We start from the raw sequence: 15,624 nt of genomic DNA on the forward strand, positions 1-15,624 counted from the left end.
AAGTAAATAAGCATTAATGTTTATTTCAAATTGAGTATGGAAAATTACATTGAGCAACCAGAGATAGTTTTACAGGGAATAAAGTTCTGGTCTTTACAGGCTACTTTATTTTCCTTTGTAAAACTATTGCATATTCTACAACATTCATGGAAAAATTACAGGCGCCAGCCAGTTACTGAGCTAGACAGCTTCCAGCAATGTGGTAGCCAATCACCAATCAGGTTCTGTGCTAGACAGCTTCCAGCAATGTGGTAGCCAATCACCAATCAGGTTCTGCGCTAGACAGCTTCCAGCAATGAGGTAGCCAGTCACCAGCCAGGTACTAAGCTAGGCAGCTTCATGCAATGAGGTAGCCAATCACCAATCAGGTTCTATGCACACAGCATCCAGCAATGAGGTAGCCAATCATCTCAGTTAATGGTTTCCCAGCAGGGCTTGGGTTTTGAAACCTTTACTAACTTGAGCCATCTATAGAGACAAGACTGCCATAAAGGCAGTTTTCAAGTTCAAAGTCAGCCACTTGTTTCAGCTGATGCGCATTAGGTAAGGTATGCAGAGTAGGCCCACATTACCTCCAAAATCAAGGCACAGGCTTCAGTATGAAAGAGCAACCATAAATAGGCTGGATAACATTAGCAGGTCAAATTTGATGCAGCTTCTGTGAACCTTCTTCTATTACTGACCGAGTGAAAGCGCAAGGCAGAGGTCACACTGTGGCACCTGACTGATATTTCAAAGGATGCTCTTTTACACCAACAGCTGCCTACTTCACAAAATAATCAGATCACTCATAATACTACTACTGCTAATAATCTTTTAAGGACAACGATGTTAAAGGAATGGGAAACTTCTCAGGAAATGACTGAACACACATAGCTAAGCAAAAATGAAGAACGCTGCATGTAGTAGGTAATACTGCATTGGAAACCGTGCCAAGGAAAACTTTTTCCAGGAGTATGCATAGGATAAGTTAAACACATATTTGGAAAACTCACCAGCAACGCAAAAAAAAATGTATTATCACCAAAACAATACAGCATGTGTCTCTTAACATTAAAAGGTAAAGGTGCAGACACACGGAAGAGACTCACAGGCTCACAGTATGAGAAAACATAAAACATTTTCTGGCACGCACCACACGTAGGGGCAGACCACATTACAAGCAATGACACTGTTTCTTCAGCAATTATTCCATCTGAGGTGAGGTTTCCTGAACACAGAACTGAAAATAGCCATTTCATTGTGACTTGTGGGGTGGGGGTGGGAGTGGGGGGTGGAGGGGGGGCAATTTCTCATGGCAAGTGTGTCCTGTGTTCGGCAGGAAAAACATTTCAGAAACAGCCCTGTTCCTAACTGTATCAACAGCCACAGCCTATTTGTGTAACAAAGCATTCCAGTTTCAGTACAGATGGGGAATAATTACCAAATACCATGTGCCTTGTAGCAGCATAAATTTAAACCCTTGTCTTCCTAAATAATTAGGCAATTACATCAAAGCTGTCAACATGAAAGTCAGTTTTCATTTGATTCTCCAAATTGTGAGGCAGTGAGTCAGCTTTAATTTCAGAGATATTCTAAGCCTGTTTAGAAAAAAAAACAACTGTCAGAAGGCTTAGCAAGAAATGGAAATAAAACACAACACAATGTAGGACAACATATTGAACCAATAAGTATCTAATGAGGCTGTAGGCCTACTTCTCCATAAACCCGGATAATAAATCCATATCCAATAATAGGAGTTAAATTTCCCATGTAAGCACACCCACAGGTTACATATTTGAATAGCCATGCATGCACCTGTTGGATAATCACTTTCAAAAGGCAACAACTGCACGTGAAGGATAGTTTTTAACAAGCCTTTGATCCAGCCTGCTCCTTCACCACACTGCCATAAACTCTTAATTTGATTAATTCTTCAATCTCCCACTGCATGACTCCAATTTTTATTTAGATACTGCATGTATAACCTTGAAATAGTATAGGGAATAGCCCAACCTGAATACCAAAAGCAAGCAGTTAGTGAAAGCTCAAATGAATTGTTATTTTATGTTCTTCAGCACTTCTTCATAAGCACTAACAACAATTTTTAAAAATGTAAAATTGAAAAACTAAGGATGAATACTGCATGTCTGAATTCTTAAAATATGTGGTCCCAACCCAGGCCTATGCATCCTGGTGCCACTCCTTAAGGGCTCCTTAAGCAGAAAGCGATTAATGCACAAGCCCATAGACTCCCACCACATATCACACCATATCATATTCAGACCGCTGGAGCCACAGGAGGATCGATAGCTTGTCTATACCTTCTGGCAGCCATTGTAAGAACACTGAGGCAAACTCAGAGCACAGTCAATCCTGATTATTAACCTAACAAATGCAAGCAGTGCTCAAGTCCTGCACAGTCCTAATGTATCCTAGCATTAGCCACATCAAAGTCATCTTCAAAATTCTCATTTGGGGCGTGTGTATGTGGGAGGGGGGTGTCTCAGAATAAAGTAGTATCTTCAGGCACTGGAACATTGTGCACGCCAAGACCCGCGTCCCTCAGAACGACGTACCTGGTCTTTCTCGTGTGGAAGAAGTGTAACGCGCGGCAGGAGCAGCGGGGAAGCGCCGACGCCCCGGGAGGACCCTCTCCCCTCCGCGCCCCCGCAGCTCATCCTGTAGAGCGGCCCGTTCTTCAGCAGCCTCCCGTTGTTGACCGCCCGCTTGGCCGCCAAGCGCAGCCGTCGCTGGAACATGGGGTTGCCCACGACGTTCGACAGGTCATCCTGCTTCCGGAGGAACCTCTCGATGTTCCTCAGAGAGGAGCCGCTGGGGTCGTCGAGACCTTCGATGGCCCTTCTCAGAATCTTATTCCAATCCAGGTGACGCAGGTCTGCGGAGCCCCAGGAAGATCCTTTTAGAGACGCGCAAACGCGTCCAGATTTGAGAGACGAACTTCGCCCTGGGTTCTCCGGGTCTTTATACGACGCGCTCCCCTTATTTGTAACCTTGAGGATGGCGCCATCGTGAACGCTTAATTCCAGCTGCTGGAGAACGGTCTTTCTGTCGAGGCCACGCAACCCCGACACGGCGTGGCAAATTCTCTCTTCGGAAGGCCTCTGCTTTTGCCTTTTGATCTTCTGTATTGCTTCAAGAATCCACTCGGTGTACAAGGGGTTTGCACGTTTTACCATGTTTGAATAATTTGTTCCAGGCAGGAGCGATCCATAGAGCTTGACCTTCTTCTTTTTAAAAATTAAAAGCACCCATAGTTCAAAAAGCACTGCAAGAAGAGGTTATGAACCACAATACAGGACATTCTTGTAAATCCCAGGAATGGTGAATTAAATTTCAGGTTGGGCTCTAAAGAAAATCACTCAATTTCCAGGATCATCATTCACCATAGAACACTGCTGATCAAACGTCCTTCAGCAGAACCCTAAAACAAAGGAGAAGAACAAGCAGATTACTACGGTTTTAAAAATATGAATAAAAATGCCTTTATTCTGCTCTTTCACTGAAAAGAATTAAAAACTTATTTTAGCCTATACGTGCAAGTCCAAATTCAGTGACAAGTCAGTACATTGTGAAATAACATTTGAAAACAAAACACAATTTTTGGCAAACTTAGCCAAAAGTGCATGATTCTGAACATCTGTCTGCCATGCAGGTACATTTTCCAAAGAGAGAAGAGCTGTCAGCATTGATTTCAACCTGTGATCAAACTATGCCTAAATAAGGCTTCCTGGCATCTGATCGCTGACGCACCATTTTATCTTAACACCTGAAAACAGCTTGGAAAAGCACCCAAGTTATTTCTTGATATAGCCTAGATCATCTTCTTAACTTGGAATCTGAATGAATTAGCAGCAACAAAATGTGACTATAATTGAATTCCATTCATGAAACAAACAGCAGTGTAAAGACATCACTTCCAGTTCTTTTGTAGTACTCACATTCAGAGCCTTTCAAAACCTGACAACCAGCAGACACGCAGTGTAAATTGCACTGAGAAGTTTGTTCACAGGGAACAGTCACTTCATCGCATTCCTAACACTATAAACATGGTTGCCCCAAAAATACTTTCTTAATTCAGAAACTGGCACTAACCACACAGACTTAAACAACAAGAGACCAGAGTAACAGAGAAATGGATAATAAAGGAACAGAGGTGAAGACAATCTGGAAAGTTTATCCACAGCCAACTTTAAATTTTTGCTGCCGTTCAGGACTTAGCAGAATGAATATCTAACGGCTATGGTAGAGAACAGCGAGCTTTACTTCGAAAAGTTATTTCCAAGTAAGTAATGTATGTAGTCAGGCTGTAATGTACACCGGTTTAGTTCTTCCACAACCGGAAATGTGCCATAGGAAATCCAATTAACCTAGTGCTGAAAGTGTACATTACAGCAGTAGGTGAACTTTAAAACCTGTGGGAAGACAGCTTATGAGGACTAGGACTGCCCATCACTGATCCAAATGCTACCAGTGCTTACCCATTTTAAATGCCTAATTCTACTGGAGGATCAGTGATCAAATTATGTATAAATAAAATAATTGGTGAAACAAGGCCATTTTGTTACACCGTAAGTCACAATACAACGAAAATCATACCGTATCAACGTAAAATCAATTCAATAACAAAAACGATGCGTAACAAAACAGTAGTACATCGAGCAACCAGCAGGTGACATTTAGCTATTGTGTTAAATTCTTCAACTCCTTGCTAACGCAGATCGCTTGCAACAAACCCAAAAATAACACTTCAAACTCGACTCTATACTGCAGCATCAGGGTCAAACAAGAAGTGCAGGAAAGAGAAGATGCACTGCATCCATCTCAACGATCCCTCCAAGGGTCAATTCAATCATTTGCTAATCATCTCAATCAATTCATGCTTCGACACTTAAGTAGCCAATGACATTGTCATCTACTCCGAACAGAATGCAGTGCCTGCTACCTCAACCACCAATGCTAACTGCTAGCCATCTCAGCCCCAGTCCACTACTAACTGGTGAGCATGCCAGGCTGATAGCAGTGAAATCCAAGTGGCAGCTTGCTGCCTCGCTAGATTTAATAATAAAACACTTGAATCTATGTACATGTTTGAAAAAACGTTTATTAATTTCGAACTGTGGGCAATATATAAAAAACCATTAATTTCACTTCAAAAGTTACGTAGCTTGCTACACTGCTAAGTTAGCCAGCTAACCAGATAACCTAGCTAGTTAGCTAGCTAAACAATATTGAGATAGCCAGCAGGTAGCTACAACCAAGCTGCTAATAAGTCAACCCGCTAGATGGATAGAGCGCTAACGTTAGCTACAATTCCAGCTAGCCATCAAAGAGGGCTAACGATTACAATCAAGTCAAATCTCACGGTAAACATTTTATGACAGCTTCCGAAAGATGACTGTGGTTAATTTATGACGGTACATTAACACTCCAATTAACCTGTGACTGCTATGAATGGAAGACAAATCACAAACCTTGGCTTCTAGCAGCTGAGCGAGCTGGGATTGCGCTGCTGCCTGCTGCTGGTGTTACCTAAACAGACGCCATTTTGTTACAATGTTGTAGTTTACATGAATCCGACATGACACTGATTACAACCCAATGGAGTCTCATTAAACCTTACCTACACAGTGATGCGCCCTCCCTAGCAACTTTAATATTGGTTGTAAAAGACAAGATCCGATTTCTGGTTTGATAAAGAACATGCCAATCATCAAACATAAGCTCTGCCCAACTAAGAATTTGTTGGCTACATGATCTGTCATTGATATCTAATTGCTCCGCCTTTTAAGGGGACTTGTCATTCAATGCAGTTGAAGACTTTCACTTAAACAAGATATTTCCAACTATTTCACGAGACAATAAATAAATACATATTCCAAATAATTTAGCTTTTCTTTCGATTAATTATTTTGTAATTTGGGTATGACTGTCATAAACGCAACCTGGCACAGGCAAAAAAGTCCATGACTTGGCAAATATAACAGTACAAGTGAAGTACCACCTTAACACATGCTCCTCCTTGAAACGATTGGTTACACTTTAAAGTGATTTGAAACATTTTAGATTTTAATTGGTGGGCTTTTATATCCATCACATTTGCTAAAGTGTCACACAATCCCTGTACTGCTGGTCGTTAGCTGTACTCTAGTTTGTTGAGCTATCATTACCCTCGAATTTTTATTTATTTATTTTGCTATGCTACCTGGCTACACAGTCTTTATTTTGATTGCACACCTTGCGATATGTGACTAGCGAACTCACAGTTATTTGCTTGGTAACTTTATATGCACATGCCTGTGCAGGTAATGGCTGATATTTTTATCGTGTGTTCTGCAACCAGTGAAACAATTTACAGGGGTCTGGTGCATATATTGGTTTTAACCAATGATACACCAACGTCACTGATGTTCGCTATTGCAATGGCCATTTAGCAAGCAAGCTCTCCTCCAAATGCATAACGTTACACGTACCCAATAACTTGCTGGCAAGCATGCCACCTCCGCAGTATGTAGTTATATTTGACAAACATAGCAGCTTAGAACCCTTTTCAACTTTGCATTTCTGAAGTGCCAGGATGAGCCAACAAATACGTATCCAGAAATTTCCACACGGATACCCATCCTATCCCTTCGCGCTGGCTAATGCATTTTACCATAGCACATCTCTACGCGGTTTAATTTTAAACCCGAAATTCCTTGGTGATGATGTAGCTTACCTTGCTAGCAGGCTAAGCAGCTAATAAGCTTCACGCTAAGCGGTTCAATAATGTAGAAAATGAAACGGGTGGCTACCTAGAGAAATGCAGATAAAATGAAGTCAGCGAAAGAAAAAAAATGCCCGGTGGAAAAAAAAAAAATGTGTTGGAGGCTTGTTACCTTTTCAAGTTTTCGGAGTCTTTCCTCTTCATCAGCGCAAATACTTGAAACGACGAATAAATACAACAAGGAAATAAATCCAAGGGCTTTCTTTTAGCTAACGTGATTTAATAAATGAACGCACGCGACAGCTCTCGCTGAGGCAGAAAGGACCTGATAACTACTAATTGAAAGGTTAATCTACATAGCAGCCTGTGACAAAGTAGTACCCTCCCCCTTCTTCACTCGAGCTATCTGTAATGTTTGTAGCGCCGTGTGTGTGATCACGGGGAAATAACGACAGTTTTAGTTTTTTTTCCCCACAGGGGAAAAAAAAGACCACCGTGTAACACTGGAAGAAACATATAGCCTACAAATGAATTGATTAGAAAAAAATGACAGCTCTTCTGAAGATATTCCCCAGATAATCATGGAGTCAATAGCTACTTGATTCTCATGAACGTTTATTGCTAATTAATTAGGCTATTTGTAACTGCCTGGACCAGTTTTAGATAACCTTTTTATTTTATGGTATGACATGAAGCAGACCTCCTCTCACCCGAAAAACAGTCAAATGGCATAATTGCGCATCTATTATGCTACAAAATACAAATATTTGTATGTGGCAGTAATTGTTTTAAGACGACGTCTCAAGACGACAACGTCATTATATACGCAAATGATTTTGCACCGTAGTCAATGTTTTGTAAATATTATATTTTGACATTGACATGTTGATTTAGAGCAAAATGCTTCATGCTTGTGACATGAAAAGCTCTACGATTAACGGATTAATTACAATTAATTGAGTGGACAGTTTACACTTGCCTAATTTAAAGGAAAAACATCTTTCTGAATAAAATTAGCTTCGATTTGGACCACATCAAATGTAATCTGTAAAACGGTAGGTTTGTACCCACCCGTAGGCGGTGTGTGTGCATGCACGTACACATAACCCGCTAAGGCAATCTTTTTTTGTGGGGGGTGCATCTTGCTCCCAATTTGTGGAACGATCTACTTCACATTAAGTGATTTGTACACACTTCAAAACAGTCATGCGGCGACATGTCAGCAATTAATTGACAAGTCCACTTTCAGTTTTATTCACTCAGTTTAATTGGTAGTTACAATACCTCTAATTGGAATAGCAGTTTATGCGTCCCTTGAACATTGTTTTGTTATTTATAGGTTCTTTAGAGAAATGTGTCATTCTGATGAATCCTTGATTTACTGTTATTAGTGGAAAGCTATAAAGTCCCCATTGAAACTTAGGGAAATTGATGTGAGAAGGATTTGTTGTGTCTTTTTGGACAGTATTCAAATAACTTGTGAATGCAAATGAATTTACGAGACTGTTTCTGTACACCTCTAAGTGAGAATAGGCTATAAATAGAAGCATAAAAGCGCATCTCATTATTATGACAGCTCTGTGAGAATCTTATGAATAAATAAGCTTGAAAGATTTTAATGTTTTCATTAAGCATTCTTTCTTAAAACAATCTGATGCTGTCATGAAAACAATATAAAATGGAATTAATAACAATAAAAACATTTGCACCAAAATGTTCTCATGGCTCATTATCTAAAATTAAACCTACAGGGAAGCTGATGAGGACGGCTTATGATGATGGCTTTCAAATCAAGCAATTCTGGAACATAACTGCAACCTTTCATACATTAGTAATCAAATCTAATTTTTAAATGTTTGTAAAAGTGTCATGTTTCATGGACAATTGAATTTTGGCATAGTGATATGCAACTGATAAAGTATCATTTTTACATGAAAGCTCAGAAAAAAATCTCACGTGGTGTTAGAAAAGTATAATCAGAAAGTTGACATATTTCAACGCTGTGAAAAGTATTTGCCCCTTCCTGATTTCCTTTACTATTGCATATTTGTCACACTGAATGGTTTAGATCATTAGACAAAATGGATTAGACAAGGGGAACCTGAGTAAGCACAAAACACATTTTTCAAGTTATTTCATTTATTTAATGTAAAAAGTACCGTATCACCCACGTGGAAAAGTAATTGCTCCTGTATGCTTAATAACTGGTTGCACCATCTTTGGCAGCAATAACCACAATCAAACGCTTCCTGTAATTTGATATCAGTCTGTCACATCACTGTGCAGGTCCTGCCACAGCAACTCTATTGGGTTCAAGTCAGGACTATGACTAAGCCATTCCAAAACTTTAATTTAGTTTCTTTCCAGCCATTCAAATGCAGACTTGGATTTGGGTTTTGGATCATTGTCTTGCTGCATAACCCAATTATGCTTCAGCTTCAGCTCACAGATATATGACTGGACATTCACCGGTGTCCAGTCATCTGAATTTTCTGGCACAGAGCAGAATTCATGGTTTCTTCAATAATGGCAAGCCATCCAGGTCCCGGGGCAGCAAAGCACCCCCACACCAGCAGTCACTAATGTGGAAATATCAAGGCAAACTATTTTAAACTAGAATTTCCAACATTTCCATCTTCTTGTGTACAGAATGACAAAAAATGGGGGGGAAAACAGCCCAACCTGGAGTACTAGAATACTAGAGGGATGTTTGTCATCCTGTTAAACACCTATCCATCAATCCATTCCTGCACTACCCTTTTGTCTCAGGAAAGATGAGTGTTGTGTCTTGTATCGCAGTGTGTCGACTTAGCACTTGAAAATAGCTTTAATGTCATAATTTTCAGACGCAAACCGATTAAACTCTCAGGGAACTCTGTTCGACCAAAAACAACCAAGTTTTTGCTTTGTGTTGCTTAAAAACGGTGGTTTCAAATTAAGAGAAGGCCTCGAGCGAACCGCAGCGAACAGGGAGGGGTTTTAAGGTTTTAAGGAAGACCCTGACAGAACCGAATGGTGGCCCTGTTATCAGAGAGTGTTCCTTAGGCTGGACCCTGGTGGGTCTGACGGGTTTGGGCGGGGGGGGGGGCACAAGCCCAGGCTAACAGGGCTGGGAGCATGTGGCCCTGGCGAGCCCCTATCCCCCCCCCCCACTCAGTCTCTGCCAACGGCACAGACCTCCGGCGCCCATCTAGGGGCGAACGCCAAGCGCATCCCCGCCCCCCTCGCCGCCCGGTCAGAGGGGGGGCGCCATCGGGAGCAGAGTGACAGGAAACGCCTCACGCTGAAGCTCTGACAGCGCACGCACGGCATTCTGGGAACACAAACCTGGTCCAGACCCCTGTATCTTCCAGGAGCACATCAAAGTCAATTAAAAAAAAGAGCCCAATCTAAATATGCTTTAGATAGACTGGCACACGTCAGCATGCTTCATTTAACAAATCAGGAGAGACCTCAGCCAGACACAAACTGCAGAATTCCTGCCTTTCACCTGGATACCAATGACCTAAAAGCAAAACTAATGGACATTTAATTGCAGTGATAATACAGTGAATGTATTCTTTGTTGGGGAGTTATTTTGCAGGGGAAGAAACCCTACCCCCCACCCCCCACCCCCACAAAAAAAAAGTAAACATTCTCATCTCCCGATCGTGGCCCCCGTCTTTTTGTGTGTTTGTGTTTTACCATCTGTCACTCAGAGCAGCGACCGAGGCAGCTGCCAGGGAGTGCGATTGGGCCAATCAGCAGTGTGGCCCCCTTTCAATGCGCATCTGTGTGAAAACTTGAAAATGCGGAATAAAAAAAAAAAAAAGGTTCAAACAAGTTGTTAATTACATTTGCCCTCCAAACTTTTTTTTCTTTCTTTCTTTCTTAGAAGGCTGCATTAGCATAAACACATTAACACAGAGACAAACGAAATCAGAAAAAGCACTATATCAGTCACTCCTGGAAGCGTGCAGATTGGGGGGGGGGGTGCGATCGATGTTATTGTGAGAAGTTAAAACACAGGGAAGCTCAGTTGTGCTCGTGACTGTTCTCAAAAGTGTTGCTTTAAAAAAATGAGCAGTTTGGGAGAGAATGGTTAATGTTTTAATTCTCACACCCAAACCCCCACAGTATAAAATAAAAGTATCTGCTGCAAGTCATATCACTCAGTTCATAGCCACAGCAGTGGTTAAGGGCTGTTTGCAACACTACAAAAACTCACATATCAAATCATTTCATTATATCAAGCACTCAGTCAAGTGTTTTCTACAAAGTACAGCCTACAAAGTTAATGGCTACAATAACAGAGGTATAGTATTTTACTTGTCCATTAGGAGGAATAAATCGAAGGAAAATCAATGTATATCCTCATAATTTGCATAGTACTCATTTGGGGTTGGCACATTTGTCATACTGTATCAAAACCCATTTAAACAAGGCTTCCCCCCCACCCCCATGCCCTGCAGCTCAAATTCTATGAGAACAACTGAAAACACAGACCGTACCAAGGCCAAGTTTGTGAAAGGGAGGTGACATGCTCAGCTCGGATTACAGAGGAGGAGGGACATGAACAAGCTGGGCACTGTTGCTGGTAAGTGGAGCCTTAATGTGTGAGTGATTCTGCAGTGTGTCCCTGCTATGTTTGGGCAGGGGGAGGGATGAAGGGGGGGGGGGGGGGGGGGGGGGGCACACAACTGTTCTCTGAGCCTCCAGCTTGAATGTTCCCCCCCCCCCCCCCATGCTGAGAGGGAGTGGCCTGGGTTTTTTTTTCCTTTTCTCCGAGCTTTCTCTGATCGCGGCCCGCCAATGCCTGCTCGGGCGCCCGCCAGCCCCACAGCTGGACACACGGGATCAGCCCAATTTTCAGGTCCCCCTAAAGATCACCGCGAAGAGCAGCCACTAATCCCGAAACTGAGGAAAAAGCACCTCCCGTGGGCCGGCCGTGGAGATCCAGGAGCATGCGGCATCCAGCGGAAACCCCACGGAAATTACCCAACATCACCCGGGGCACCTGTCCGTACCCCCGTCCGTACCCCTGCCTGCTAATGAGCGGAGCTAAGTATCCCATATCACAATCAGGACCCGCACTGATTAGGGCTGTCCCCTCCAGTGCCCGAAATAAAACAGCACAGGAAACAGCTCATGAGGTCACAGGGTCTTAAGTTTTATTTTATTGTGTTTGACGGTGTGACATTAAAAAAAGACAGAGGCAAGCAGAGTGTACAGGAAAAGGAAACTCCAGCAGCCCTCCTGCATCGCAGCAGGTTTTTTTAAAAAGTGTGCCCCCTTCAGGAACACTTGAGAAAAGAATATATGAATAAATACTCTTGAACCAAATGTTAAGCATTCAGCTGCAGTATATTATTTCAATAAATATCCTTTAAAAAAAGCTACAGTGATCTACAGCGTGTCATTATTGAACTCCCCAGACATAATTAATTCCCCATTTGTCAGTCCTGTCGGTTCCTTAAGTAAACTGCATGAATGTACTTGGTATGGCAATATGATCTGAAGTGAATTCCACGCAGCAATCCAACACGGGGTGGAAGGAAACTAAAAACTTAGGTCAGTTTTCCGAAACACTGGCCTTCGAAGCCTCTTAAGCCGGTTACGTAAGGGATTAAGCTCCTCAGTAAACACAAGTTCATTAAGTCAAGTTCATTCACACAGTTACACACGCAAGGACCGGCTGAGGTGTGGAAACCCTGGGCACGTTACACACAGGGCAGGGGGCGCACAAATCTCCATGCAGGCAGCGAGAGAGAGAGAGAGGGGGAGGGGGAGGGGGAGGGAAAGGGAGAGAGAGAGAGAGGGAGAGAGGGAGAAAAAGAGGGAAAGTGAGAGAGAGGGAGGGGGAGAAAGACAGAGAGAGAGGGAGAGGGAAAGGGAGAGAGAGAGAGAGAGAGGGAGAAAGAGAGAGGGAGAGGGTGGGGGTGGGAAGAGAGAGAGAGGGAGAGGGTGGGGGTGGGAAGAGAGAGAGACAGAGAGGGGGGGAGATAGAGAGAGACAGAGAGAAAGAGGGGGAAGGAGGTCCTTCTTTTTTTTCTTTTCTTTTCTTTCTTAGCGGAGAAACAGGTCCCACAGAGCGACGGCAGAGCGGTGGCAGAGCGGCGCTAGTGGAAGTCGGGCCTCTCCGGGAAGGTGCACCCCACCCGCTGGATGATCACGTTGGCAGCGTAGTGCCCGGCCCGGATGCACTCCTCCAGGGGGTGTTCCTGAACCAGCGCCGACAGAAAGCCTGGGGGGGGGGGGAGGGGGGGGGGGGGGGGGGGGGAGGGAGAGACAGAGAGAGACAGAGTCAAAAAGAGTTTGACAACTTTGTTTTCCATTAAATACATGAAATAATACTTTTTTAAAAAATGATTGTTTTTACTCTGGTTCCGCTTTATCAAATATTACATTTTGTCTAAAGACTTGAAAACATTAAGTGTGACAAATAACAAATATGCAATAATATTTGGCAAATACTTTTTCACAGCACAGTATATGCTACACACCCGAGGCTCCAAATCTTTTTGGGTTATTTTTGGCAAGCAGAACTCTCAACCCCACCCCACGACACACCAGTGGGTCCCCTCCAGCAGCCCGGGTACCACTGGCCTAATTCAGAGAGACCTTCAGCATTTGCAAAACATTTTAGCACACGCAAAACCAATAACACAACAAATGATTGGTGCAAAACAAATACTATGACCAATCAATAGCCTTGTTATTAGTTTTGCACATGCGGAAAGGTTGTACACATGCTAAAGGTCATAGTATATCAGGCCTTAAATGACAAAAAAAAACGTTTTTATTTTTATTTTTAAAAAGGCACAATATATACCCAATGGCAATAATTTCTGCTTATTCTCTGAGACGTGCAGATTTACATAATAAATTTCCACACGATCAGTACAAACAATAATTTTCTTCCGAAGTATGTCAGAAATACCCATTTAGTGGACCGAAAAAAAACCTGTGTCCATTTCCAATTCACCATGGAAACTCGCTGGAAAAAACCAGCTGGCAAAATCCATTTTCTGACACTGCAAACCACTGGCTTCCAACCTCTCGTGAAACGGAAAAAGAAAAAATCAATACTATGTTTGAGAAAACATGCTTACAGCTTTATTAGGGTGTCTTGGTTGTCCAGGAACAACTAGCCTACTGGAAGACTTGGCAACAAATTGACTCACAGCTCTTGAAAGCAAGGGGGCCTAGTAAGAGGTCCACTGATAAGGTTACATAAAAATATAAAATAAAATACACACTGCAGGATACCAAAGGCAACAGCAAACAGCACAGCAAAATGTCAATATTTCTATCTGAAGATGTGTTTATGGGTTTATCCAATATCAGGCGCATTTAACACATCTTCACACGCATGCTTGCACACACACACACCACACACACACAGGCACACACACACCACACAAACACACACACAAACACACACGTGCAACGTGCATACGCACACACAAAGGCACACAATACATGCACACACACGCACGCATGCATGCACAAGTGCGAGCGCACACACACAATGCACACACACACACACACACACGCACACACAAACACTTTCCATATTCTTTCTCCACAATTATTATATTTGTGCGGGCTCTTAATATTTCTGACACTTCGATGCGAAACATCACACGCCGCTGACACATGAGACGTCTGGAGCGTCGCCGCCCGCCCCCGCTCAGGTAGACGGAACGGAACTGTCACGTCGCACCACAGGTGCCTCCTCAGAGCGGCGGCGGAGGTGTGGACGCGCGGAGCGGAAAGCGCGGCGTTCCGCTCGTCTCCGTTAGGCGAGGGAGAGCTGCTAAAACTCAGGAAAAACTTGAGCAGCTCGTTTTATTCCAAAGCGCTCGGCTGCCAGGCGAGCCGAACGTCGTAACTTAAGGATTCCGTGGGCCTGCTGATTACATTACATTACAGGCATTCCAGAGAGACTTACACACCTTTCTACACAGGGTTTGCAGGTTAAGCACCTTGCTCAGGTGCTTATGGCAGTGTCCTGGGAATCGAACCCGCAAGCTTTCGGCTACAAGACCACCTCATTACCCATTGTATTACACCGTCGCCATTACACTACGCTGCCGCTTCTACGGTTCTACGTCCGCTGGGCATGTTTTGAAAGATGAAACCTGGTTAAGAACATCGCCAGAAAACACTTTATTCTGCGTCTAATCAGTATGCGACATGCATGTCAAACAGCGCGCAGTGTTTGCAAAACAACAGTCATCAAGATGCTCCCGTACAAAGCGATTTCTCACGCAGAAGGAACATCGCTAAAGCACAAGGGGCTCCGTCAACAGATTGTGCTGCATTAACAAAACAAGAGCCCAGGAGGATCCACGGGAGAGTGGGGGGGAAACCCAGGGAAAGCCTTTGGTTGGACATACTAGGCCTTTAAGCATTAGCCCAGAGAGCGCACATAGGGACTGGAGAGGGTAGGAGGGGCCAGGCCATACAGCGCACATAGGGACTGGAGAGGGTAGGAGGGGCCAGGCCATACAGCGCACATAGGGACTGGAGAGGGTAGGAGGGGCCAGGCCATACAGCGCACATAGGGACTGGAGAGGGTAGGAGGGGCCAGGCCATAGAGCGCGCATAGGGACTGGAGAGGGTAGGAGGGGCCAGGCCATACAGCACACATAGGGACTGGAGTGGGTAGGAGGGGCCAGGCCATACAGCACACATAGGGACTGGAGTGGGTAGGAGGGGCCAGGCGGTGAAGCCTGAAGTAACAGGGAAACCGCCTCTACTATGCATGTTGAGGGCAAAAAAGCTTGCTGCCCCATTGAAGTGATTTAAATACCAAAGGTCAATTTTTTTGTGATCATAAATTTCATTATGTGTAGCGTTTTGCAAAACAACGGTTGGTCTGGTCCAGATGTCTTGGAAAATATTTATTGCAATCTGCACCTCATCTTTAATCA

At 43.5% G+C, this 15,624-nt stretch overlaps 2 protein-coding genes across 3 annotated transcripts in view; both read right to left on the reverse strand.

Moving 5' to 3' along the window:
- The window catches only part of LOC118220702 (histone acetyltransferase KAT6B-like), a 37,775-nt gene extending 32,154 nt beyond the window's left edge, over positions 1–5,621 (reverse strand). Inside the window, 2 exon segments of the mRNA XM_035404811.1 lie at positions 2,559–3,424; positions 5,475–5,621. Coding sequence (XP_035260702.1) covers positions 2,559–3,179 — 621 coding nt within the window. The 5' untranslated portion in view covers positions 3,180–3,424; positions 5,475–5,621.
- A 7,107-nt stretch (positions 5,622–12,728) lies between these two features.
- The window catches only part of LOC118221614 (adenosine kinase-like), a 116,047-nt gene continuing 113,151 nt past the window's right edge, over positions 12,729–15,624 (reverse strand). For both annotated transcript variants that reach the window (XM_035406840.1, XM_035406841.1), the window contains exon 11: positions 12,729–12,929. In XM_035406840.1, coding sequence (XP_035262731.1) covers positions 12,805–12,929 — 125 coding nt within the window. In that variant the 3' untranslated portion in view covers positions 12,729–12,804. The remainder of the gene's footprint in view (positions 12,930–15,624) is intronic.

This window comes from Anguilla anguilla, chromosome 2 (genome assembly GCF_013347855.1).
Source record: "Anguilla anguilla isolate fAngAng1 chromosome 2, fAngAng1.pri, whole genome shotgun sequence".
NCBI classification, from domain to species: Eukaryota; Metazoa; Chordata; class Actinopteri; order Anguilliformes; family Anguillidae; genus Anguilla; species Anguilla anguilla.